Source organism: Muscardinus avellanarius (genome assembly GCF_963383645.1).
Source record: "Muscardinus avellanarius genome assembly, chromosome: 11".
In the NCBI taxonomy this organism is placed as follows: domain Eukaryota; kingdom Metazoa; phylum Chordata; class Mammalia; order Rodentia; family Gliridae; genus Muscardinus; species Muscardinus avellanarius.
Genome location: NC_137797.1, coordinates 103341233 through 103368143, shown reverse-complemented (window position 1 = coordinate 103368143; position 26911 = coordinate 103341233). Strand labels below are relative to the sequence as shown.

General features: G+C 42.1%; 1 protein-coding gene across 5 annotated transcripts in view; it reads left to right on the top strand.

The window, feature by feature from the left end:
* Positions 1-26911, top strand: part of LRP6 (LDL receptor related protein 6) — a gene marked incomplete at both ends in the record, with an annotated part of 111936 nt that overhangs the window by 8313 nt on the left and 76712 nt on the right. For all 5 annotated transcript variants that reach the window (XM_080705691.1, XM_080705693.1, XM_080705692.1 and 2 more), the window contains one exon: positions 357-750. In XM_080705691.1, coding sequence (XP_080561817.1) covers positions 357-750 — 394 coding nt within the window. The remainder of the gene's footprint in view (positions 1-356; positions 751-26911) is intronic.

The following is a 26911-nucleotide window of genomic DNA, read 5'->3' as shown; positions in this document are numbered from 1 at the left end:
GGGCGTGGTGGCACACACTTGTAATCCCAGCATTCCGTTCATGGCCAGCCTCAGCTACTTAGTGAGGCCCTCTGCAACTCAGTGAGACCCTGTTTCAAAATAAAGAATGAAAAATAGGGCTGGGGTGTAGCTTGGAGGTTGAATGCCCCTGGGTTCCATCCCCAGACGCCCCCCCCCCAAAAAAAAAGTGCTATAAAAATAATATATTGTGTGTGAAAAGATTTTGGGCATTGCCCTATTGGTCTGTTTACCGTTTTCTTATTTTTGGTAGTATTTGCTTACTAATGCTGATTTGAAACCCAGCTTATAAGAACCATTGCATTTCTTTCTTTTTAACTTTTTCTTTTTTGCTCCAGCGGCCCCTTTGTTGCTTTATGCAAACCGACGGGACTTGCGGTTGGTGGATGCTACGAATGGCAAGGAGAACGCCACGGTCGTGGTGGGAGGCCTGGAGGATGCTGCCGCGGTGGACTTTGTGTTTGGTCACGGCCTGATCTACTGGAGTGATGTCAGCGAAGAAGCCATTAAACGCACGGAATTTAACAAAACTGAGAGTGTACAGAATGTTGTTGTTTCTGGACTATTGTCCCCTGATGGGCTGGCATGTGATTGGCTTGGAGAAAAATTATACTGGACAGATTCGGAAACTAACCGGATTGAAGTCTCGAATTTAGATGGATCTTTACGGAAAGTTCTATTTTGGCAAGAGTTAGATCAGCCCAGAGCTATCGCTTTGGATCCTTCCAGTGGGTAAGTTTCTGGGTGCTGTCCGAAGGTCATGGCATTTCCTTTTCTTGGTTTTTCCTCACTACCAAGCTAAAGAAAGATAAAACAGGAATTTTGATTCTTCAGGCTTCTTTGCCAAGTAGTCTTTCTGTCCGCTTGTTGGGGACCAAACCCAGCACTCACGCCCGCTAGGTAAGTGTGTTACCACAGCTGTATGCCCAGCCCTGTTGAGTCAGGTGCTCTGTAGCTTTGTGTTCCTAATAGCCATGTTCATAGTTGTTTTTCTCCTGCACTTAGTTTTTGTGATTATGAGAGGGTGACTAGAGGGGAGAACAGGAATTGTGACCTAACAAGAGTAGCAGTTGGGTAGTTTTTTTGTGTGTGGTCTGGGGATAGAACCCAGGGGCATTTTACTTTTGAGCTACACTCCCAGCCCAGTTTTATTTTTATTTTGAAACAGGGTCTTGCTAGTTTGATATGAGAGTGACTACTTGCTCAGACTATCCTCGAACCTGTGGTCCTCTCGTCCTATTCTTCCAAGTACTGGGATTAGAGGCATGCATCACCATGCCCAGCTGTAGTTGGTAGTATTTTAAAACAGGGTTAAAAATTCTACATCTTATAACTTCATTATATACACAGTAATTTTGCAGTTGTGGGGTATTTATATTAAACTTGAAATGTTATTTGTCAGTATTGGTTTTTTTTTTTTTTGTTTTTTTTTTTTTGGTGGTACTGGGGTTCCTGGAAGCCCTTCTACCTCCGGGCTACACTCCCAGACCTATTTTATATTTTTGAAACAGGATCTCTTACGCCAGCGCGGCTGGCTTTGAACCTGCGCGATCCTCTTTTCTCCGCCTCCCAAGCGAGGGGATTACAAGCGTGCGCCACCACGCCTGGCTATTTGTCAGTATTGAATAAGAATTTCAGTTACTAAATAACTTCTATTTCTTGCCAACTAAACATGCATTCTCAGGTTTTTTCCTACAGATAAAGGAAACTTAAAACTTTGGATAGCCGGGCGTGGTGGCGCATGCTTGTAATCCCCTCGCTTGGGAGGCGGAGACAGGAGGATCGCGCAGGTTCAAAGCCAGCCGCGCTGGCTTAAGAGACCCTGTTTCCAAATAAAAAAGTATAAAAATAGATCTGGGAGTGTAGCCCAGAGGTAGAAGGGTTTCCAGGAACTTCCCCTAATACCACACACACACACAAGAAACTTTGGATAAGTCCCATTACAAGGTGTGAACTGTTCCCTCAGTCTTACTACATACCATTTGTGTGTGTGTGTGTGGTCTGGGAGTGGAACCCAGAGGCATTCTACCTCCGGGTTATACCCCCAGCCCTATTTTTTTTGGTGGTACTGGGGTTCCTGGAAGCCCTTCTACTTCCGGGCTACACTCCCAGACCTATTTTATATTTGGAAACAGGGTCTCTTAAGCCAGCGCGACTGGCTTCGAACCTGCCTGATCCTCCTGTCTCCGCATCCCAAGTGCGGGGATTACAAGTGTGTGCCACCACGCCTGGCCAGCCCTATTTTTTATTACTTACTTTGAAACAGGGCCTCGCCGAGTTGTGGAGGGCCTCACTGAGTATCTGAGACTGGCCCCAAACCTGCGATCCTCCCCTCCCAGCCTCCCAAGTACTGGGATGACAAGTGTGCGCCACCACGCTTGGCTCTACATGCCATATCTTTATTGAAAAATTGTCATTTCATCTGTCATGGCCAAGGATAGGTAACTAAATATGGAACCAGAAATGACCAAGTAATACTTGGTTAAAGTCTAAAGATAAGCAACGATTATTGTAATATGCTTTTCCTTCTCTGTTAAATATGCTGGAATGCTTTAGGGCTCATTTCATTTATAGGACGTAGTAGATTAATTGTATGTAATAAAGTAGAACTAGGGGAGGATGAAAGAAAAGTTTGTACGTGTCTCTTCGTGTGGGTATTAGTCCTGAGTTGGTGACAAAATCAGGGTGTCATGTAGAAGAATGAGATGGGTTTGATTGTAGTAGACAAGAAAGGAGATAATACATTGAAATTTTAGGGTTAATGTTCTGGAAAGCACAAATATATGTATTTTTAGAGTGTTTGTGGAAGTCAGATGGTGCTCTTAAAGCGCCAGGAGCTGCTGTAGAGGCTGCGGTGGTGGGGGAGCACTGGGGTGTGAGGGGGCGGTGTCGGGTTGCATGTATGGTAGAATTTACCAGGCACTTTTAGGATATTTTTGAGAAATGGAGTCTTTTGCCAGCAGCTCACGGGTTTGAGGGGTGCTGAAGTGTTCCTGAGGTTACTGCTTTGTAGAACACAGAAGGCTGGTGCTTTCATTGGTCAGTAGGGAAGAATACTGTGGTGAAAAGATATTTTTTCTGCTTTTTGACAAATTCAGTCTTATCACTGTAAAGGTAATGAAATATACTAATTTCTATTAAATAAGTGGTTGGCATATTCCGCTGTGGCATTATGTGTTCTGGTTAGCAAGAAAGGGGGTGTGTCTTTAAAGATTTACTTCTATTTGAGGACAGAAAACTTAGACAGCTTATTTTTCTTCAAAACTTGTTTGTTTGCATTATGTCATATGTGTCATCAGGAGGGAAATACTGTTAAAGTAGAAGGCAGCGGGTGTGGTGGCGCACACTTGTAATCCCAGGAGTTGGGGGTCTGAGACAGGAGAATCACAGTTTTGCACCAGCCTCAGCAACTCAGTGAGGCCAGCTGTGACTTAGTGAGGCACTGTCTCAAAAAGAATAAAATGGGGCTTGGAGGTAGACTGCCTCAGGGTTCAATCCTCAGCACCACACACACACACACACAAGATAAATAAAAAAAAGAGGGCCCACCGAGCTCTTAGGGAGGATGCCATGATTACTACAACCCGTGGCTTGAAGGCGTGATTATTTTTATAACTTTGTAGCTGCCTCTTGATCATTTTGTAAGGGATTATAATTGATAGTGCTTATTAGCATACTGTATATGCAGTATTTTACATATGCACACAACTCTCGTATATGCAGGATCTAGTAATTTCATAATCAAATTGATCATTACCCATTTTGGTCCTGAAGGCGAATAAGCTTAGCCGGGCGTGGTGGCGCACGCTTGTAATCCCAGTACATGGGAGGCTGAGACAGGAGGATAGCAGGTTCAAAGCCAGCCTCAGCTACTTAGTGAGACCCTGTTTCCAAATAAAATATATATAAAAATAGGTCTGGGAGTGTAGCCCGGAGGTGGAAAGCACCTGGGTTCCATCCCCAGTACGACCAAAAAAAAAAAAAAGCTTTACTGCTTGGTCTGGTAAATGTCTGCGAAGGTTAAGCTTGCCAGCCAGATGCAGTGGTGCTCAGCTAATCTCAGTACTTGGGAGGCTGAAACAGGAAGGTCCCCAGCACTGCAGAGGGTAGTGTCAAGAACTTAATGACATCTCAGCAGTTTATCAAGATCCTGTTTCAAGATAAAAAATAAAATAGGGTTAGTGCTGTAGCTTGAAGGTACAGTGCCTTTGGGTTTAATCCCAGAACTTTAAAAAAAAAAAAAAAGGAGGAAAGAAACTATTGCCATAGAATTAGAATGTACATTAGAGACTTTATTTTATTCATGTTCCTTAGTATTAAATGTGAGATTCACTAGAGACTCTGCTGGTATAAAAGATGATTGGAAGCATTAGTAATGATGTGCTTTGTAGTTAGTCATAGTGTTGGTTAGCTTCTAAAAGTGGTTTAGTGAAGAATACCTCTTTTTTCTTAGGCCTAAAAGTTTGATCAAACACTGAGTGAAATATCTTATTTTTTTATATCTTTAGTTGCCTTTAACAGTTCTCAAAATTTCTTTTGATTCTTGGGAAGTTATTTTGAGTCTATGGTAGGGAGTATATTTGGAATTATATTTTAGACTTATGCATTTACATATATGTTCTATCAAACTCTGTTAATGATTGTAGATTGTGGTTTCAGTAAAAATTATAAGGAGGGTGTAACCATTTGTCCAAAGGAGCAACAATTTCCTGATTTGCTTTTTTGAGGGAAATAAGTTTGCTTTTTAGACAAAGTACATGAAAACAGTGCTAAGGAAAGATGTAGATTTTTAATTTATTAAGAATTCCAAGACCCTGGGCTGTGAAGTTCAGAACAGCTGGCTGAGCTCCCACGTCAGTTTACGGAAAAGGAGAGCTGTGGAATGAGGGGCATGGTGTGCACCCTGGGAGCTGGTGCCCACAGCGCTGTGCTTTTGGCCTGCACTGAAAGAAGATTTATTGCTCTCTCCGAATTTGGCCTCTATTAGTCTGATTTTTTTCTTCTTATAATGACTGGCAATTGAAAATGTATATGAAAATTGTTCTAAAAATTAACAATTGTAGTTACAGTAAGCAATGTTACTTTGTTTTAATGAGTAAAGATAATTCTGTGTGGCGGTCCCAATGATAAAGTTCCTCAACCTGATTCCATAATTACTATGTTTATCCTGGTGATGTTGGGAACCTATTTCAGCCACAAATCTGTAAGTAGTTCAGGGACTTTTTGTTGAGAATCCTTTCCTATTCTAAGTCATTTACACAGAACACACACACATACACACAATTTATTTTTTGTCGTACTGGGGGTTGAACCCAGAGGCATTCTATCTCTGAGCCACACCTCCAGACCTAATTTTTATTTATTTTGAAACAGGGTCTCATAAGTTAGGCCTTACTAAGTTGCTGAGGCTGGCCTTGAACCTGCTGTCCTCCTGTCAGACTCCCAAGTACTGGGATTACAAGGGTGCACTACCACGTTTGGCTCCAAGTGATACATATTTTGTTTTATTTACTTATTTTTTTGGTGGTACTGGGGTTCCTGGAAGCCCTTCTACCTCTGGGCTACACTCCCAGACCTATTTTATATTTTTGAAACAGGGTCTCTTACGCCAGTGCGGCTGGCTTCGAACCTACGCAGTCCTCCTGTCTTCGCCTCCCAAGCGCGGGGATTACAAGCGTGTGCCACCATGCCCGGCGTGATATATATTTTAAAGATAACATTTTTTATCATTAAGTATAATTTTCTTTTTTTGGTACTGGAGATGGAACCCAGAAGCATTCTAATTTTGGGCTATACCTCCAGCCCTATATTTATTTGGAAACAGTATCACTATATAGTTTTTAATATATTTTGAGATAGGATCTTGCTAAATTGCTCTAGGCTGGCCTTAAACCTGGGATCCTCTTTCTTAAGTCTTTGGAATAGCTAGGATCGCAGATATGGGTCACCACACCCAGCTGTCATTATTCTTGAAATAATAATTAGTTGACTATAGAATTCTAGGTGATAGTTATTTTCACTTAGTCCTTTGAGGGTGTATGCCTTTAATTGTTATTAGAAGTCTGCTATTTTCTAATTATTGTTGCTTTGTTAATGTCTTTCCCTGATTGCTTTTAAGAGCATCCCTTGATTTTTGTTATTTTGTGGCTTTTTCTATTTTCTGTCTAGGTAGGGGTATATTCTTTTTTTCTGATTAGAACTCATATTTGAGCTGGGCGTGGTGGCGCACGCTTGTAATCCCAGCATTTGGGAGGCTGAGACCGGAGGATCATGGTTCGCGGACAGCCTCAGCTACTTAGTGAGGCCCTCTGTAACTCCGTGAGATCCGGTTTCAAAATAAAGAATACAAAATAGGGCGGGGGGGGGGTGCCTCAGAGGTTGAATGCCCGTGGGTTCCATCCCCAGACCCACAAAACAAAAGCAAAAACAAAACCCTCATATTTGTAGAATCTAAGCATTTTTGTTAAATCTTGAAAATCATCCTTTTTAATATTTTTGTGTTTTATTCTGTTTTATGTGTGTTGGACCTTTAATTCCCTGTTTCTTCACTCTTCATCTTAATCTTCATATCTTCTCTTTCTTTCTGGGCTACTTTCTGATTAATTCTTTACCTGCCTTTTGAATAACAGTTCTTTTTTTCAGTTGAACCTGTTTTGCAGAGTTTTCTTTTCGGTACTGAGGATGGAACCCAGGGGCATTCTACCTCTGAGCTATACCTCTAGCCTTCACTAAGTTCCCGAGAGCCTTGCTAAATTGCTGAGGCTGGCCTTGAACCTGTGATTCTCCTGTTTTAGCCTTCCAAGTACTGGGATTAAGGACATGCACTGCCCCACCTGGCTTCAGCCTCTTGGTTTTTTAATCTTAAAGTATAACATATGGTAAAACTTGCAGATCTTAAGTATTCTGTTCCAGCTGGGTGTGGTGGTGTATGCCTGTAATCCCAGTACTTGGGAGACTGAGATGTAAGGATTGCAGGTTTGAGGCCAGCCTCAGTAAGTACGAGACTCAGTCATTTAGCAAAACCCTATCTCAAAACTAAAGAGCCGGGGTGTGTCTTCAAGGTGGAATGCCCCAGTTCAATCCTCAGCATCGCCCCCCTCACCGTGTTGTGGTGTTTGGGTTTTGACAAATTAATATACTCATGTTATTATCCTGTTCAAGCAGAGGTCACTTTTTTATGTTTAGTGTTTAAGTGAGGAGTTTCTGTACTACGTAGATGGAGTCGACTCAAATCCTAAGACCCATGTGAGGGTGACCTGGTGGCTACAAAGTCTCTGGTGATTTTTCATATTCTACCTTTTTACATCCTGGGCCAAGACAGAAAAGCTTCCTTTGCCTGTGGGCAAAATTTTCTGCCCCCATTATATTTTGGGAGTCTGTGCTTTGTGCAGAAATCCTTTACCTATTTATTTTTGTGGTACTGGAGATTGTGTTCAGGGTTTCACTTATGCTACGAAAGCACGTTACCCGTCGGGTACATTCCCAGTGTTTTTAAAAATATTTATTTGCAGAAGTCTGAGTTGCTCAGGCTGGCCTCAGATCTGCTCTCCTCCTGCCTTAGGTCCCTGGAGTAGCTGGGTTAGAGATGTGCCACTGTGCAAGAGCCTTCTGCCACAGTCCTGTGTGCCAAGGCGGAGCCTTCTTTCCTGCTTGGCCACTGAAACAAATCCCTCAGTTTTTGAGGTCAGAAAATTCTACAGGCTTGCGATAGCATCGGATCCAGAGTGAGCTGCTTTTACTCTTGCTCGCTTTTGATCTCTGGAGATTTCTCCTACTTTATAGATACCTCAGCTCTCTGAAGAGGTGTTTATATTTTATTTTGTGTATGTATGTAAGAAGAATTAAAAGTTAAACTAGTAGTTCTAGGTGTTTTATAAAAGAGGTGAGTTTCTTTTTTTTTTTTTTTTTTTTTTTTTTTACCAAATTACTAGAAACAGTTTTTTTCTTTTGTGGTAATGGAGATTGAACCTAGGGGTGTTCTGCCTCCAAGCTATATCCCCAGCCTTTTTATGTATTTAGTTTTTTTTAAAGTTTATTTTTATTGGTGCATTGTAATCATATATCACATTGGAATACAAGACTTGAGAGGATATACAAGCACACATCATCCAGTTAGCCCTCATCCAGCCCCCATCCCATTCCCTCCCCCTCCCTCCATCCCATGCTTGTTTGGTGATTAACTTTGATACATTTTATGTACCTCCTGAGTTTTAAAGAGGCCCCATCCTCCCCTATTCCGTACCCTCTGATTGGTCACCTTAATTGCTTCACTATAGGGCCCTTTCTATAGCTCGACCTCTTCCTAGTGCCCCTTTCCTCCTAGTTATTGCTGATTAGGGGAAGCATATGGTTTTTATTTTCTGTGATATTGCTCTGTGCATGCCGCATTGCAAGTACCAGTCCCACTCTTGACGGCCCCAGTACTGGCCTGGCTACCCGGTGGACTGATCCAGACCTCACTGGCTCAAGCAGTGGCCTTGCCTCATGGGAGGCCCTGATTCTGGCCTCCCCGGCCCCCACACCGGTCTAACCCTTCAGCTGCTCCGATCCCGGCCTCGGTGGCCCCAGCACCAGCCTAGCCTCAAGGCAGGCGCCGTCCCAGCTTCGCTGACCCTGGCACCTGCCTAACCCCTCGACAGACTCCTCTCCTGGCCTTGGAGGCCCCAGCACCAGCCTTGCCTCACGGTAGGCTCCGATCCCGGCCTCGCTGGCCCTGGCACCGGCCTAACCCCTCGGCAGGCTCCGATCTCGGCCTCAGAGGCCCCAGCACCGGCCTTGCCTCACGGCAGGCTCCGATTCCAGCCTCGCTGGCCCTAGATTGAACCTAGGGGTGTTCTGCCTCCGAGCTATGTCCCCAGCCTTTTTATTTATTTAGTTTTTTTATGTGTTTAGTTGAAACAGTGTCTTGCTAGGTTGCTGAGAGTCTCATTAAGTTGCTGAGACTGGTCTTGAGCTTGCAATCCTCCTGTCTCAGCCTCCCAAGTATTGGAATTACAGGCGTGGGCCACTAGGCCCTGCTAGAAATAGAAATTCTTATTTTATGTTTTAAATTTTCTGTTCTTGCTAGGAATACAGGTATATGGTACTTGATCATGGTGCATTCTGTGTGTGTATGTGTTTTACTGGGGATCGAACCCAGCGACATTTTACTTTTGAGCTACACTCTTGTTTTTATTTTTTATTTTGAAACAAGGTCTCACTAAGTTCCTCAGATCTGTAATTCTTTTGTCTCAGCCTCCCAAGTTCTGAGATTACAGCTGTGTACTACCATGTCTGGCTGGGCATGTTGCATCTTACTAATATGTCTGTAAATGATTTCTCTTAAATATAGGTAGGGTTATTTAATGTCAGGGATCAGAGTGAGTTATAATCTAATATAGATCTGGTTCACTTCATTTTTATGACTTGATTCTAAATATTGTCTAAATTACCTAAGTTACCCTTCGAATTATATCTTGTAAAGGTCAAAAATTTAGATTTATCGAAATTGAATATTTTCATTATGGGAAACTGGGTTCAGATTCAGTGTAAGTACCAAATTAGGAACTTGTGAAGATTTTGAAAAGGTATTATTTTATCCTTAATCATGGTATGATACATTTTGTATTATAATAAATTTGTCTGAAATAAATTTGTATGCCGGGTGTGGTGGCGCACGCTTGTAATCCCAGTACTTGGGAGGCTGAGATGGGAGGATCACAGGTTTCTCAGCTACTTAGGCTCTTGGCAACTTAGTGAGACTCTGTTTGAAAATAAAGAATAAAACTAATAGGGCTTGGGGTGTAGCCCGAGGGTAGAATGCCCAGTGCCACAGTAAATACATACGTACGTACATACATACATACGTACGTATATCGTGGCTGGTGTCTTGTCTGATTATCAGTTTGAAATATTTTTACTTTCCTGGCATAAGAAATGTCGATGTTTTCAAAACTGAATAAGTGCTTGTTTTAATTCCCTCTCAGTTGAAATAGGGCCTTTTGCCCCTCATTCTATTTCAAAATTATTCTTCAGAAAGCATTACAAATGAATATCAGACCAGACACAAGCACTAAAATTACATTCGTATGGACACTAGTGAGCAGCTTGTCACAGCCTGGTGCTGGTTTTTATGGCTTTTGATGAGTAACAGATGTGCATACTGTTGCAAAGTGGAGTTGTAACCACACGTATTTAATTCTTCGCTATCAACTAAATATGTTTATCTTCTCTTAATTCAAAGACAGAGTAGAACCCATGGAGGCCAAAATAAATTGAGGGCCAAGTAGACTACATAATTGGAGAGTCAGTAATAATTGTCTGCTCAGAGACACTTATTTAAATTTATTTATTTTTTTGATACTTGAGATGGAACCCAGAGCCATTCTACCTCCAAGCTACATCCCCAGCCTGATTTTATTTGTTATTTGGAAACAGGGTCTCACTAGGTTGAGAGCCTCTCTAAATAACTGAGGCAGGCGTTGAACCTGTGAGCTTCCTGTTGTAGCCTCCCAAGTGCCGGAATCACAGGTATGGGCCACCACGCTCTGCTGAGACATTTCTCTTGTATCTATTGCCTGGCTTTTGAGAAACCAGGGGAGATATTTATTATATACCCTGAGAGTTTCCCAAAGCATGCTAAAATGGGCTTTTAAATATGTTACTGATAAAAAGCTCTTGTAAAATATATATTTTTTTCTTCTAAATCTGGAGTTTGAACCCAGGGTTGCTCTGTCATCAAGCTGCATATCCTACCCATTCTTTATTTCACGTGTGTGTGTGTGTGGGGGGGGGGTCCTGGGGATGGAACCCAGGGGCATTCTACCTTTGAGCTACACCCCCAGCCCTATTTTTTATTTTTTATTTTCAAACAGGGTCTCACTAAGTTGTGGATGGCCTCACTAAGTAGCTGAGGCTGGTCATAAACCCGGACCCTCCTGTCTCAGCCTCCCAAATACTGGGATTACAAGTGTGTGCCACCATGCCTGGCTCCCGTTTTTCACTTTTGAGGCAGGGTCTCCCTTAGTTGCCAAGGCTGCCCTTGAACTTGTGAACCTCCTGCCTGGACCTCTTGAGTTGCTGAGATTATAGGTGTGTGCACAACATCAAAATATATTACTCAACTAGTTGGATTTAGTAACTTTATTAAGTACTTGTAGATATCTATAAGTTTTTAAGGTAGGTTAACTTTTTTTAAAATTTATTTTTATTTTTATGTGGAACATATTGAAAATGGCATACATTCAGACTGTGCTTGGTGCCCCCCCACTTCCCTATACCCCCCTCCCCAACAGTGAGTATCCAGGTCAATCATGCTATATTTATATTTTTACACAAATTCAGATGTAGCTCCTTCATTAATCACTCTCAGCCCTCTTCCTCTCCCCTCGTTTGTTCTAGCTTTGGTGAGGTTTCTCCTCCATTGTCTGAGTCCTCTGGGATCCCTTATGCTCCCTAGTTTGGGCATGTTAGAGAAAACATAAGTCCCTTCTGTTTCTGTGCTTGGCTGAAGGTAGGTTAACTTTGAAAACAAACAGCCGGGCGTGGTGGCGCACGCTTGTAATCCACGCGCTTGGGAGGCAGAGACAGGAGGATCGCGCAGGTTCGAAGCCAGCCGCGAGCGCTGACTTAGGAGACCCTGTTTCCAAATTAAAAAAAAAAAAAAAAAAAAAGGTAAAAATAGGTCTGGGAGTGTAGCCCGGTGGTAGAAGGGCTTCCAGGAACCCTAGTACCACAAAAAAAAAAAAAAAAAAGAAAGAAAGAAAACAAACAAACGAAAAACAACCAGGTTTACTCCTTCATCTCTCATACCAATTTTTACTTTTGGAATGATGTCAAAACAAAATGGTGAGGTACTCAGGGAGCCTGCTTGTCCAATTTTTAAATGGGAAGTTTTCAAGTCTTAGTGTCAAGTTCTTCATTTTAATAATAGAAATGTTTATGCCATATCCTAGCAGAGGATTTGAGCATGTTTACTCTGGAAATTTTCTTTTTTCCCCTGTAGTGGGAAGTTTCTGTTCTGTTTAGCCATCTGATGTTTTCCTTTCCAGTAGCTGATCTCTAGATACAAAGTTTACAACTTCCTTTTTTAAGGGGTAGCTTGTTTTAAAAGTAACAGCCTCTGAATAATTGCTCCTTATTGAGCCTTATACGTATGTCAGTCAAGCTTTCAGCAGGTGTCCTTTACGTGGCAGCCTGATTTTCTCAAATCCTCCGTACTGTATGTTGCCAGCGGTCTTCCCTCTCCTCTGTTATGCATATAGCGGGCTTGACATTCATTGCCCCATGATGCTTTCAGTGGGCAGCTGAACTCTGGCTATGTAATGTTTCTGGAAATTTTGAAGATGTACAATTATTTTGAAAATGACAAAACTCTTATGAAATCCAATTCTGTTTATTTTTGGTGGTACTGGGGATGGGACCCAGGGGGCATTCCTTCTTGGAGCCCCAGCCCATTTAAAAATTTTTTTTTTAATATTTTGAAACAGAGTCTCACTGAGTTGCAAAGGGGTTTTATTAAGTAGTAGCTGAGGCTGTCTGCAAACAGATCCTCTTGTCTCAGCCACCCAAATGCTGGGATTACAAGTGTGCACCACCACGCCCGGCTCTATTTTGTTTTTACGTTACCTTTATGACACAGTGTTGTGAAAAATTGACAAGTTACTTTGCTGCAAATTTTTAAAGCTCTTTGGTAAACTTGTATTTTTTTTCTTGGCCACACAATCTGATTCAGAGAGGATGTTTAGTTCTGTGCCTAGAAGGGGGTTGAATCTGTATTTACAGGGTACTGTGTAGTGTGTCTAGATTACACGTATCTGAGGGCTTACCATGCAGTCTTGCTTGGCACTGCACTTGCACTAAAGGGTATAAATAGGTGTTCACTTGATGGTGTTGAAATACTGTTAATTCAACTTTGTCTCTCTTCTGGCCCGGATAGTCATCAAGTAATGATCACTAGCCAGGTGTAGTGGCAAATGCCTATAATTCAGTACTCAGGGGGCCTCCTCAACTTAGTGAGACCCTGTTTAAAATAGGGCTGAGGTGTAGCTCCTAGGTAGAATGCCCCTGGGGTCAACCCCCAACACACACACACACACACACACACACACACACACACACACACACACACACATCGGCATCCAAGGTACAGAGTAGGAGGCCAGGTTGCTTTAACCCACAGGGGATGTTGTCTGTTGTCTCTTCTCTTGGGCTTTCCTTTCTGCTCATGCTGGCTTAGGTTGGCAAATTGGACTTCCCGGGGAAATGGTGTTACCGTCCGTCCTCTGCGCTGCTCTCTGGTGGCTCAGTAGTCTGTGGTCCTTGGATCAGCGTCCATCTGCGTCCTTGAATGCTGTGAGTGCCTTGGCTCTCTTGGCATGTTGCCATTTATCTGCTTTCTCTGGAAAAGGACAAAATCTCATAAGATGGATCCTCAGACTGAGTAGTGGGTAGAAACAGAGTGTGGTTACTGTGAGAGCCAAGCAAAGAACTCATTCTGCTATACAGCCCAGCAGATCGGAGACCCTCCTCCTCTCAGGCTGTTTCTTTTCCTGTCCTTCTGTTGAATACATAGTTTAGCTGTCCTTGGGGAAGTGCATGAACAATGAGAATTTGCCACCAATTTTATTGACCACTAAAAAGGAGTTCTAAAAGCTTTACAGAACAGCAAACTGAAGCAAACAGGGCCTTGACTTTTAAAAAGTAAAGACTATTTTAGAGCAGTTGGAGGTTCATAGCAAGGCTGAGTGGAACAGAATATTTCTAATTCCTGCCTTCTGCCCTTATGTCATTTTTCTTATACACAAGTTATAATCATTGAATACATCATTGTCATTAATTGTTTTATTCACTTATTCCTTCTTAATGGTTCCTTTTTCTTTGTGGATCCAATTTCTGACCTATATTCTTTCCTTCTAAAGAAGTACTTTTAACATTTCTTACAGGGCAGATCTACTGGGCAACAAATTTTCTCAAATTTTGTTCTTTGAGAAAGTATTTCTCCTTCCCTTTTTTTTTTTTTTTTTTTTGTGATACTGGGGATTGAACCCAGGTGCAGTCTACCTCTGAGCTATGTCTTTAGCCCTATTTTTTATTTTTTATTTTTGTAAAAGGGTCTCACTAAGTTGTGAAAGATTTCACTAAGTAACAGGCTGGCAGCAAACCTGCGATCCTCCTGTCTCATCCTCCCGAGCACTGAGATTAAAAGCATGTGCCAGCTGAGGGGGTGTGGGAGTAGGGAAGAGGGAAATTCCCTAATGTACATGATATGCATTCACAAACATATCAAAGTGAATCACAGCGCCAACATGAGGAGGGAGGCAGTGGGGTGGGAACTGGGCAAGGGCTAGCCAGTGCTGTGTGCACGTAGGCCTCTGCCACTTGTACTCCGTTAAGATGTATGACTGCAGTGCACCAAAAAAATAAAAAAATAAAAAATAAAGATACCGAGGGGAAAAACGTGTGCTACTGCACTTGGCATTTGTTTTCATTTTTAATTATTTTTTTGTGACACTGGAGATTGAACCCAGGGACATTCTGCTTCTGAGCTACACCAACCAGCCTTATTTTATTTTATTTTAAAACAGGGTCCCACTAAATTGTTGGGGGCCTACAAGTACTGTGATTACAAGCGTGCACCACTACACCTGGGTTCTCTTTCACTTTTGAAGGATACTTTTGCAGGGTAGAGAATTTGACTTTTTTTTCCGGAATTTTAAAATATTTCATGCTCTTCTTTCTTGCATGGTTTCTAAGCAGGAGTTGAATGTGATTCTTACCTTTGCATCTGTGTACGTAAGATATTTTTCCATCGCCGGGCGTGGTGGCGCACGCTTGTAATCCCCGCGCTTGGGAGGCAGAGACATGAGGATCGCGCAGGTTCTAAGCCAGCCGCGCGCGCTGGCTTTGGAGACCCTGTTTCCAAATAAAAATGTAAAAATAGGTCTGGGAGTGTAGCCCGGAGGTAGAAGGGCTTCCAAGAACCCCAGTACCAAAAAAAAAAAAAAAAAAAAAGATATTTTTCCTGACTTCTTTAAGATTTTTCTTTGAATTTCTGCGGTTTAAGTATGATGTACCAAGACAGTTTTTTTCTTTTTCTTTTTTTTGTGGTATTGGGGATGGAACCCAGGGGCATTCTACCTCTGAGCTACACCCCCCAGCCCTATTTCTTATTCTTTCTACCTCCAAGCTACATCCCCAGCAGTATTTATTCTTTATTTTGAAACAGAGTTACAAAGGACGTTACTAAGTGGTAGCTGAGGCTGTCTGCTGGACCCCAGTCCTCTTGTTTCAGCCTCCCAATGCTGGGATTACAAGTGTGAGCCACCATGCCCGGCTCATAGTTTTTTCCTTGTTGTTGTTTTGTTTTTACATATTATTGGCTTGGTAGTCTTTGAACTTTCTGGGTCCGTGGGGGTCTGTGGTTTGGTATCTGACATTAGTTTTTGAGAAATTCTAAGTCATTGCTTCAAATATTTCTCTTTTCTCTTTTGGTAATTCCATTGTGTATATTTAAACCTGTAGTAGTTGTCTCACCATTCTTAGATGTTCTGTTCCATTTTTCTTTCCAGTCTTCTATTTTCTTTCTAGCTTTGGAAATTTCAATGAACATATTTTCAAGCTTAGAGATTCTATCCATAGTAAAGTCCATTCTATTAATGAAGCCATCAAAGGCATTCTTCATTTCTGTTCAGCGTTTTTTTTTTATCTTTAGCAGTTCTTTATTTTTTCTTAGAATTTTCATCTCTTGTTTATATTATCAATCTGTTCTTACATGCTTTTTTTTTTCCTAGTAGTGACCTTAGCTTATTAATCATAATTGTTTTGAATTTTTGGTCTCGTTGCAGTGTCTGCTATATCTGAATTTGATTTGGAAGCTTGCTCTGTCTCTTCACCCCCCCCCCCACTTAGTATGTCTTATGTTTTGGTGAAGAATGTATGTGATATACTCATTAAAATGGACAGTGGCGTGGAAGTCTTTACTAATGGAGTAGTATTGGGAAAGGGACAGCCTGCAGGACTATTTCTCAGCCTTTTACGGAGCCTGGGCTGTAAGCTTCGCAAGTGCTTCTAACTTTTCCCCCGCCCTCTTATGTGGTACAAGACGGTTAGAGAAGACTGGAGTTAGTTCTCTTCCTACACATGAAAGGCTTGAATTTACTGAGTTGGGTATTTTCCTATTTATAGGTCAGTGAGGCTCTGATAAAACCTCAGTAGAGGCTGGTATGGAGGCGCATGCTTGTAATACCAGTACCTGGGAGGATTGGATCACAGGACAGCCTCAGCAAGTAAAGAGACCTTCATCAACCTAGTGAGACCCTGTTTCAAAAAAAAAAAAAACAACAAAAAAACATAGGATTGGGGGCATATTTTAGAGCTAGAATGCCCTTGGGCTCAATCCCCAGTACCAACAAAACAAAACCCCCCCAAAAAAACTCAAATAACAACAAAACTCAATAGGTTAGGCTCTGGTAAATCATCTTGAGGTCAGGCCTTGATTAAGAATACACTACTGTGGCATATTTTAAAAAGGTTTATTTCCTCTCCCTCTGCTTGAAGCATTGGGGACTTTTCTTCTATCTTTACTAGAACTCCTGGAGGTAAATCTCTCTCACACACATCCCTTTCTGGAGTTTTAAGCTTTCAAATTGGTTCATACTAAGCCTTCATATTAAGCCTCCACTTCACCAATTTTGGTTTAAATTTTTCTAGCCCAATGCTCATTGCTCTGGAGGGTTCCACTCTGGTAAATTATGATTCTCTGCCTCATGTTTTGGGGGCAGAGGTTTGCTCTATAACCTTACTTCTCTGATGGATCTAAGATAGCTTTTTATTTGCCATTAGTCTGTTGACTTCTAAATGCTGATGAGGAAAGTGAATCATAAAATCAAAAAATCAGAATACATAAAACATGGGTGAAGAACAGTACTGTATGTAGGACGTGGAAGAGTCTTACCTAGTGTGGTCTGTCAGGGATTTTCAGCATATTCAGGGCAGGCATCCAGGGCGCAGCCTGTAGCTTCTTACCTTACTTGTATCCTTAGCTTAGCCCTCAGGTTGGTTCTGTTATTATTTTAAACTGCTTGCTTATGGTAAGCTGGTACTATTCAGTGGTTTAGACTGATGTTGCTTAAAAATACTTGTAAGTAAATCCACAGGATCCCAGTTTCCACATAGGAAGGTCAAAGTGGAGGTGACAGCAGTGTAACAGAATCATAGCTGCTGATTTAAGGTTTCACTAATTTATTACTCCTAGACAGGTAAGTGGCACCTCAGAACTTGGTTGTAAAATAAGGATATGCCGTCTCTCTTATGTAACTCGGACATAGGAAACGTAGGTAACTCTGACAGAAAGCCCAATCATGATCAGATAACTGTCATTAATCTGGAAGTGAGGTGTTCTGAAATTAATTTCCTGGAAATTGTGAAAAGATGTTATGTTTATGGAAATAAGCCTGCAAATATGTAGACTTGGGTTTTTTGTTAGAATTGAAGACTTTGAAAGCATGTATGTTTGTCTGAAGAATAGATGGTAAAATTATTTGTTATATATGTAGAGGATAGAAACCTAAAAATGCACGTTGCACAGTTGTCAAAACCTGTAGACTGTAGCGGAAAGAATCAACCCTGATGAATAAAAATAAAACCATTCAGGAGGTTGAAGGACCCCAGGATGGCAGCAGGCCAAGGCAAGTCTTCATTGCCTCAGAGGCGATCAGGCCGCCTCCCTGAAGGTGGGAAGGTGTTGGCCTACGCAGCTCTGGAATGCACAGCTGCGTAGCGAGAGGGCGGGCCTGCGCCTGCTCTCCAGTTGCAGCTGTCCAGTTGGAACAGCGCTTCCGTGGAGTCACAGCAACAATTCTGATGCCTTCCGTAATACACACCAGACTTAAGCAATCAAGTAAAAGGGTGGCAAGTGGAGGGAAGCCACAGGTGAGCTAGGAGAGGCGGCTAGCACTGTGTTTGGTGGGTTAGAATTGGAAGGAGGTGTTATGTCAGCAGTATTCATCTAAGTGAGACTTTCCTATAGAAGTTACCAGATCACCAGGAGCTGGCCAGCTTCCCTTTGGGACTGTTGTGCACAGTGTCTGTCCATGCCACTCCCAGATGCACTGGTTTCCTTGTTTCTCCTTCTGTAAGAAGTCCTTGAAAATTAACCGCCTGGGTTAGATTGTAAGAACACCTCACTTCTCCAGCTGATAGAGAACACTGTAGTGGCCTTGGTGTTGGGGGTTAAAAGGCTGAGCAGCTGCCTGCTAGCGTGCATGCACCCTCTGTGCAGAAGTAAATTGTATTGCCGGATTACTTTAATTTCATGCGTTTTTATTTGTGATTTCTCTCAAATTTGTTTCTAAATAAACAAGCAAAAAAGCCTCAGTCCTGGAATTAACACATTAAAAAAAACTAGATAATAATAGTAGGAGAGTGTATTATAATTAATACCATCAGCGTGTCATTTAAGAAATAGATTTGTTAGTTTTTTGGGTTTTTTTGTTTTTTGTTTTTGGTACTGGGGATGGAACCCAGTGGCATTCTATCTTTTCAAGCTATACCCCCAGCCCTATTTTTTTTTTTATTCTTTATTTTGAAACAGGGTCTCACTGAATTGCAGAGGGCCTCACTAAATAGCTGAGGCTGCTTGTGAACCTTGATCCTCATGTCTTAGCCTCCCAGATGCTGGGATTACAAGCGTGCGCCACCACACCTAGTTGATTTGTTAGATTTGAGAGCCAACGCTCAAACCTATGTATTACCAGCTCTGTTGAATGACCTCCAGTATGAAAGAGATTTGTATTTATACAAAAATATAAATCTCTTGGTCCTGGAGTGATTGTATTTTGCAGTATTTGCAGATTTTATCTAAATTACACTGAGTATATGTCATGCATTTTTCTCTTCCCTTATTTCTCCTGAGAAACACCGCAACCGTTTTCAGCATAGCTTATATTTGTACCTGATTTTCAGTTAAACAGTTGGTGGCAAGACTGGCAGTGTGGTCATTTCCAAGATGTTCCGAGAGGTTCTGATAAGTGACCACCACATACATACACATAAAGGTCTAGGGAATATTAGGCCTTTTTGTTTTCTAATGAAACGAAAGATTTCAATGAAATACTTAGATATTGCGGAAAAGCCTTGGGACATCTTTAGTTTTCTTTGCTAATAGCATGCAGAATTACTACATTGTCTGTTGGCAATTGACTGGTGTTTTGGTATTGGACTGTGTCATCTGTAATTTTGGGTTCAGAAAATAAAGTTAAATATGATTGAGATTTAATTGGTGGTTTTTCTGAATTGACCTAGGAGCAATTTGCCAAATGCTTTATAGACCTCTCCTAAAAATGTTCCTTAATGTTTTTAGCACTTTATGTTCTTTATTCTGTTTTTACAATGTAGATTTTGATTCTGTAGCACTAGGGTGGAGCTTGAGGTTTTGCTGAGGCCTTTGCAGGGCGGTGGCTGCGTTGGCAGATGTCTTCTATAAGGCTCAAGTCATGAATATTTTAGCCTTGGCCGGCCACGGAGTCCTTACTGCATGCTTCTCTTCTTTCCTTTCCCTTCTCTCCTTCCTTCTTGGAGCCATATAAGACAGGGCATGGGCTAGATGGAACCTACTGGTCCTTGCCTATCTCTGAGAGAAAGGATGTTTGCGGGTAGATATTGATACAAATAAAAATTATACACCGGGTGGTGGCATGCGTGTAATCCCAGCATTCGGGAGACAGACTGGAGGATGGTGGTTTGCAGACAGCCTTAGCTACTCAGTGAGGCCCTCTGCAATTTAGTGAGACCTTGTTTCAAAAGAAAGAATAAAAAATAGGGCAGGGGGTATAGTTTGGAGGTCAAATACCCTTGGGTTCCATCCCCAGACCTGCCAAAAAAAAAAAAAAATCTACAATTGGTTTTCATACGATTTTTTTTTTTTTTTTTTTTTTTTTTTTTTTTTTTTGGTGGAACTGGGGATTGAACTCAGGGCCATTCTGCCTCTGAGCTATGCCTTCAGACCTTTTTATGGTTTGTTTAGAACTGGGGTCTGGCTAGGTTGCTGAATCTGGCCTTGAACCTGTGACCCTCCTGTCTCAGTCTCCCAAGAACTAGGATTACAGGCATGTGCACAGCACCTGATTGAATTTCTTTTATTGGAAGATTTTATTTTTTTATTATTATTTATTATTATTATTATTTTGTGTGTGTGTGTGTGGGGGGGTACTGGAGTTCCTGGAAACCCTTCTACCTCCGGGCTACACTCCCAGACCTATTTTTATATTTTTATTTGGAAACAGGGTCTCTTAAGCCAGCGCGGCTGGCTTTGAACCTGCGCGATTCTCCTGCCTCTGCCTCCCAAGCACAGGGATTACAAGCGTGCGCCACCACGCCCGGCTTATTGGAAGATTTTAAACTATAGATTTAATTTCTTTAATAGATTTGGAACTGCATTTATATTTGCTCTGAGTTTTGTAGTATGTATATTATTTATCCATTGATTGATTGTGATAGTGAGGACATTCTACCTCTGAGCTACACTTTCATTGAGTCAGTTCTTACTCGGATCCACAGGTGCCAGGTCCCCTTTGGTTAGTAAATGGATAAGAACGATATTAACAGGAGGTGAGGCGGGGGAAGGGGTAGGCCAAAAGTGTACTGGTATTGGGAAGAGAGTTTAAAAAGTATTAATGTGTCAATACTGGGAAAGATGTCCAATCTTAAAATATGTCTTCTTTACTAAGAAAGCCAGGGTTAAGCTAACATGTCCTTGCATTCCTAAGAACAATTTAACACATTTTGGGGGAGAAGACGAAAGGTAAAAGCCTGTGTCTGGAGATAGAGATGCCTCCCTCTCAGGCCATAAATCTGGGCCTGTGTTTGGAGACAGAGATGTCTCCCCCTGTAGGCCATAAATTCGGCTGGAGAGATAACAGAAGCAGAGCCGGGGCTGGCGATAAGGTGTAACATGATCTCCAAAAATCAAAGGGACCTGCTGGACTTAGACAATATAAAAATTCAGGAAACTGGAATTTGTTGGCATTTTCGTTCGAATTGCCCCCCTGTGTCTGCTCTGGCACAGGGCTGTGACTATCTCTATATTTCTATCTCTTAATAAACTTCTTTAAATCTGCAGCAGCTGTCCAAGCAATGAATACTTATTCTTAGCTTAGGACAAGAATCCACGGTTTTTCTGTTTGTCTCTGTGTGTCTGGTGGTGGGGGGGATTATTTCACACCACACACCTTTCCCCCCCAACCTATCCCCTGCAACAAAAAGAGGAAAAGTGTCAGCTTTGAAACAGGCCATCTGTCATCAGCTCTCCTCATTGCACTTTTAATATTTTTGCGATCTTTCATTTCTGACTTTAATAACTTGTGGATTCTCGTTAGACTGTCTTTGTCTTGGTGAATCTAGTTGGTGCTTTATCAGTTTTATAGGTTTTTTCAGTGTGTTCTCTATTCATTCTTATTGTCACTGGCTTTCTTTTCTCTTTGTCTTTGCTCTTTTAGATTGTTAGGATAGAAGACTAGAGTCCCGCCCCCCCCCTACCCTATACATATTTTTACTTAGATTTAAACCAGTAATTGTGAACTTCTGATATTCCCTTTCTCAATGTATAAAGCTTATGCAAGGCTAATTGAGAAGGAATTCATTTGGGCATTGCTGCTTTTAAGGTTTTGCACTTCCTAGGGGCTGAGTACCACCCTGGGCTAATGTTTAGCCAGTGTTTTGGGCCAGCTGGTTAATGAATTAAACACATTAACACCGTCTGTACCAGAACAAAGGCTGTGGATAAACAGGTGCTGCACATCACATTCCTCTATCTTGGTTTTAAATCTTGTCTGACTGTGGGACAGGACCACCACGGGGACAAAGGGCAGATGCACTGGGAGCCTTGGCTCAGGGCCTGAGGCAGACCCAGAGGCTTGGCGGCCACCCCGCCAGCGGCAGCTTTGCGTTGCTGCGGTCAGGGCGCCCTGTGTGTGTTCTGAACAGCTGCAGTGCTTATCTTTAGCACAGGGCAGAAAGCGTGTGTTGAGTACGCTGAAAGCCAGTCGACATTCCCACTCCTGCGAGTAACCAATGAGATGAGCTCCCTTCTTTCGTGCTGATGTCGTCGTTGGAGCTGTGTCTCCCTTTCAGAAATGGGAGCCCGGTAAAATCCTCGCTCACATGTTTGTGTGCCTGCTTGGATGGATTTCATTTCTATCTTCATTGGGTCAAAAGATCAGTGTCCGGCACCAGATGCCTTAGGATTCCTTGAGGGGACTTTTGAAAAACGTTGATTCTGGGTCCCAGCTCAGAACAGTTTAATCAGAATTTCTAATAAAAGAATCCAAGTTATTGATATTTTTAATGTTTCTTAGTTTAACCTCAAGTGCCACCAAGGCTGACAATTTTCTCTCACCCCCATTGCTTCAGATCAAACCCAGGGTTGAACCAGGCAAGTCCTTTACCACTGCTTTACCGCCAGCCCTCTGTGTAGGGGTTTGGTGTTCAGAGAAGGGAGGGTGCACAATCAAGAACCATTGTGTTCAAGATAACTTAATTGTCTATACTAATCTAGTTTCTTAGTTTTTAAGAACATTGACTGTCTCATGGTCATTGTGTATGTATGGGTGTGTGTGTGTGTGTGTGTGTGTGTGTGTGTGTGTGTGTGTGTGTTACTGGGAATTGTACCCAGGGACATTCTACCCCTGATACCACCAGCCCAATTTTCTTTTTTGTTTTGAAATTAGGGGCTCACTAGGTTGCTGAACGTCTTGCTACATTGCTGAGGCTGTCCTTGAACCTGTTATTCTCCTGTCTTGACCTCCTAATACTGGGATTACAGGTGTGTGTCACCATGCTTCTCTGGTTATTGGGTCTTGAAGTCATGAATGCATGAATAAAGCAAACAATCTGTGTTTTTCTGTTTGTTTTTTGCTGTACTGGGACCCAGGGGGCATTCTACCTCTGAGCGACACCTCCAGCCCTATTTTTTTTAATTCTTTATTTTGAAATGGGGTCTTACTGAGTTGTAGAGGGCTTCACTAAGTATCTGAGAACTGTGATCCTCCTGTCTCAGCCTCCCGAATGCTGGAATTACAAGTGTGTGCCACCACACCCAGCTTGTTCTTTTTTTTTTTCTTTTTTGGTGGTACTGGGGTTCCTGGAAGCCCTTCTACCTCTGGGCTACACTCCCATGGGCTACACTCCTAGACCTATTTTTTAACTTTTTTATGTGGAAACAGGGTCTCTTAAGCCAGCGCGGCTGGCTCCGAACCAGCGTGATCCTCCTGTCACAGCCTCCCAAGCGCAGGATTACAAGCGTGCGCCACCACGCCCGGCTTGTTCTTTTTTTTTTAATACTCCATTGTTTCATTGATTATGGCAGCATAAATATCAAATTTTAATGTGTTGACTTTTTCATCTTCCATAAATTGTTTTTTTTTTTAAATCAGTTTTTATGAAGAAACGGTTTCAGAGACTGTTGAGAAGTCAGGGTCAGCATGTGATTTGGCGAAGCATGGTGGCACACACCTGTAATCCCAGTATTTAGGAGGTCAAGACAGGAGAATAACAGGTCAAGGACAGCCTCAGCAATAGGACGTCCTATAATGAGATGAGTAACTGTTGATGGTGGGAGGAGCTGAGAGACGTGAAACAGGACATTTGTAAGAAGAAAGGGAATTCTAAAGTGTGTATAGCTGGGCATGGTGGTGCACGCTTGTAATCCCAGCATTTGGGAGGCTGAGACAGAAGGATCGTGATTCGCGGACAGCCTCAGCTACTTAGTGAAGGCCTCCGCAATTTAGTGAGACCCCGTTTCAAAATAAAGAATAAAAAACAGGGCAGGGAGTGTAGCTCGGAGGTCAAATGCCCTGGGTTCCACCCCCAGACCTGCAAAAAAAAAAAAAAAAAAAGTGTGTATTTGGCATTTGGTTCTAAGGCTGTTCGTTATTCATAGTTCTAAGCAACAGAAATCTCATTAATCACCATGAGGCTTGTGGTTAAAGGGGATGTTGGGTTATTCATAGAATATCCTAACTCGAAGAAGCAGTGAGCTTGAGTCTACAGCCAGGAACAAGGCCACATACACCCCGGAGCTGGCCGTGGTGGCACTCACCACTGCTGTCACTCTCCGACACGAGGTGACAGACGCCCCTCAGGCCGCTCAGTGACCCTTCAAAAGTGAGTCGCAGACTTGGTGTGGCAGCGCGCTTGTGATCCTAATATTTGGGAAGCTGAAACAGGAGGATTGCGGGTTCTTGGCCAGGTTTAGCAACTTTGTGAGGCTCTTCACAACTTAGTGAGACCCTTTCAAAATAAAAAAGGTAAAATAGGGTTAAGGGTGTAGCTCAGAGGTAGAAGAATTCCCCTGGGTTCAGTCCCTAGTACCCCCCCCCCCCCACACACACACACGACAGAGGGATTAATTAATTGGACAAGCTACTGAACAAGCTGTTGCCTTCAGTCACCCTGGATGAACTGCTGGTGGTGCTTGCCAATACTTTTCTTCCTGTTTTTGAAACAGGGTCTCAGTAAGTTGTGCAGAGCCTCGCTAAATTGCTGAGGCTGGCTGTGGACCTGTGATCCTTCTGTCTCAGCCTCCTGGATACTGGCATTACAAGCATGCACCACATGCTCAGCTTCTATAGCTTTCTAAGAAATTAGATATAATGCACCTATATAAAAACCACTTTTGGTTGTATATAATTCAGTGCTTTTTTTTTTTAAAGTATACGTAAAACCTGGCAAATCATTGCCGCTATTGAATATCAGAATATTTTCATCACCCCCCAAAAGAAATTCCTTACCCATTAACAGACTGTTCCCACTGTCTCCTCCTTCTAGGTCCTGGCAGCCATTAATCAGCTTTTTGCCATGAATTCTGGATGTTGCCTTTAAGTGCATACTTATGTATCCTTTGTGCCTGGTTTTAGTTATTATGTCTTCAAGATTCATTCATGCTGTAGAATTTTGGGGGGCAGTGTGAGGATTGCACCCAGAGCCTCATGCATACTAGGCAAGCGCTGAGCCACCATGCCACTTCCCCAGCCCTGACGCATGGTTAAGTATGTCATTCCTTTAGAAGCCAAGCGATATATTTCATTGTATAGAAATGCCCTGTTTTGTGTATCTGTTCACCGGTTGATTCATGTCATTTATACTTTTTGGCTACCACGAACAATTTTGCTGTGAACATTCGTGTCCACATTTCGTGTAGACATATGGTTTTGATCTTGTGTGCATACCTAGGAGTAGGATTGCTTGGTCATATGGTAACTTTGTTTAGCTTTTGGATGAACTGCCAGACTGTTTTCTAAAGTTGATATGTCACCTTATAATTCCAGCTCCAGTGTAGAAAGCTTGGTTTTCTGCTTCTTGCAGGACTTTTGATTGTCTTTTTACTTCTTTAATTATAACAGTCTTGGTGGGTATGTACTGTGCTATTGTAGTTTTGGTTGACATTTTCCTACTGACTAATGGTGAGCATATTGTTTGGCTGTAAATTTTCTTTGGTGAAATACCTAATCTTGCTCATTTTAACATTGGGCTGTCTTTTTTTTATCCCCCCCTCCTCACCATCATCATCATCATTATTTATTTATTTATTTATTTTTGATACTAAGGATGGAACCCAGAGGCATTCTACCTTTGAGCTATACCTCAGCCATATATATATTTATTCTTTATTTTGAAACAGGGTCTCACTGAGTTGCAAAGGGCTATCTTGGATACCATGTTCTTGTCAGATGACTTGCAGATATTTCTTCTGTTTGGGGCATTATCTTTTCACTTCCTGATGGTGTCTTTCAAAACACAAACACATATAATGGAGTTTTAAATTTTTTTTTTTTTTTTTTTTTTGTGGTACTGAGGGTGGAACCCAGGGACTTTTCTACTTCCGGGCTATGCTCCCAGACCTATTTTATATTTTATTTGGAAACAGGGTCTCACTAAGTTGCTGAGAGCCTCGCTAAGTAGCTGAGGCTGGCTTTGAACCTGTGTGATCCTCCTGTCTCAGCCTCCCAAGTGCTGGGATTATAAGTGTGTGCCACCATGCCCGGCTCTAATGGAGTTTTAAAATGAATTCCTTTATCTATTTTCTTATGTCACTTGTGGTTTTCATGTCATGTCTATTAAACCATTGCCTAATTGGGGGTCATGAAGATTTATTCTTCTGTGTGCATGTGGTACTGGGGATTGAACTCAGAGGCATTCAACTTTTGAGCTACACTCTCAGACTGATTTTTATTTATTTGGCGAGGGTCTCCCTAAGTTGATGTCTCATTACTTGCTGAGGCTGTCCTTGAACCTGTGGTCCTCCTGTCTCAGCCTCTCACGTACAGGGATTACAGGTGTGTGCCACCACGCCTGGCCGAGATTTACTCTTTATTAAGAATTAATGTGTGGGAATTTATAAGCCTTAGAAAAAGGAAGACTTTATATCAGAAAGTGAAGAATTAATCCTTTACCTTTTTAAAATACCTTTCTTAGCCAGGCGTGGTGATGCACGCTTTTAATCCCAGTACTTGGGAGGCTGAGACAGAAGGATCGCACAGGTTCGAAGCCAGCCTCAGCTACTTAGTGAGGCTCTCAGCAACTTGCTGAGACCCTGTTTCCAAATAAAATATAAAATAGGTCTGGGAGTGTAGCCCAGAGGTAGAAAGCCCCTGGGTTCCATCCCCAGTAACACACACACACACACACACACACACACACACACACACACACACACCCTTCTTAATTTAGAAAGATGCACAGATCATAAACCTGTTAGGAGTAATAAATGGTAAACATTAAATAAACAATCATAGCTATATCATCTCTGAATATAAGGTACTCTGAAAATTCACAAGAGACCATATGACCTAATGGGATTTAGAGAAAGACCTGTAACTTTTATTTTTTTGGACTGAAGATTGAACTCAGGTTCATTTTA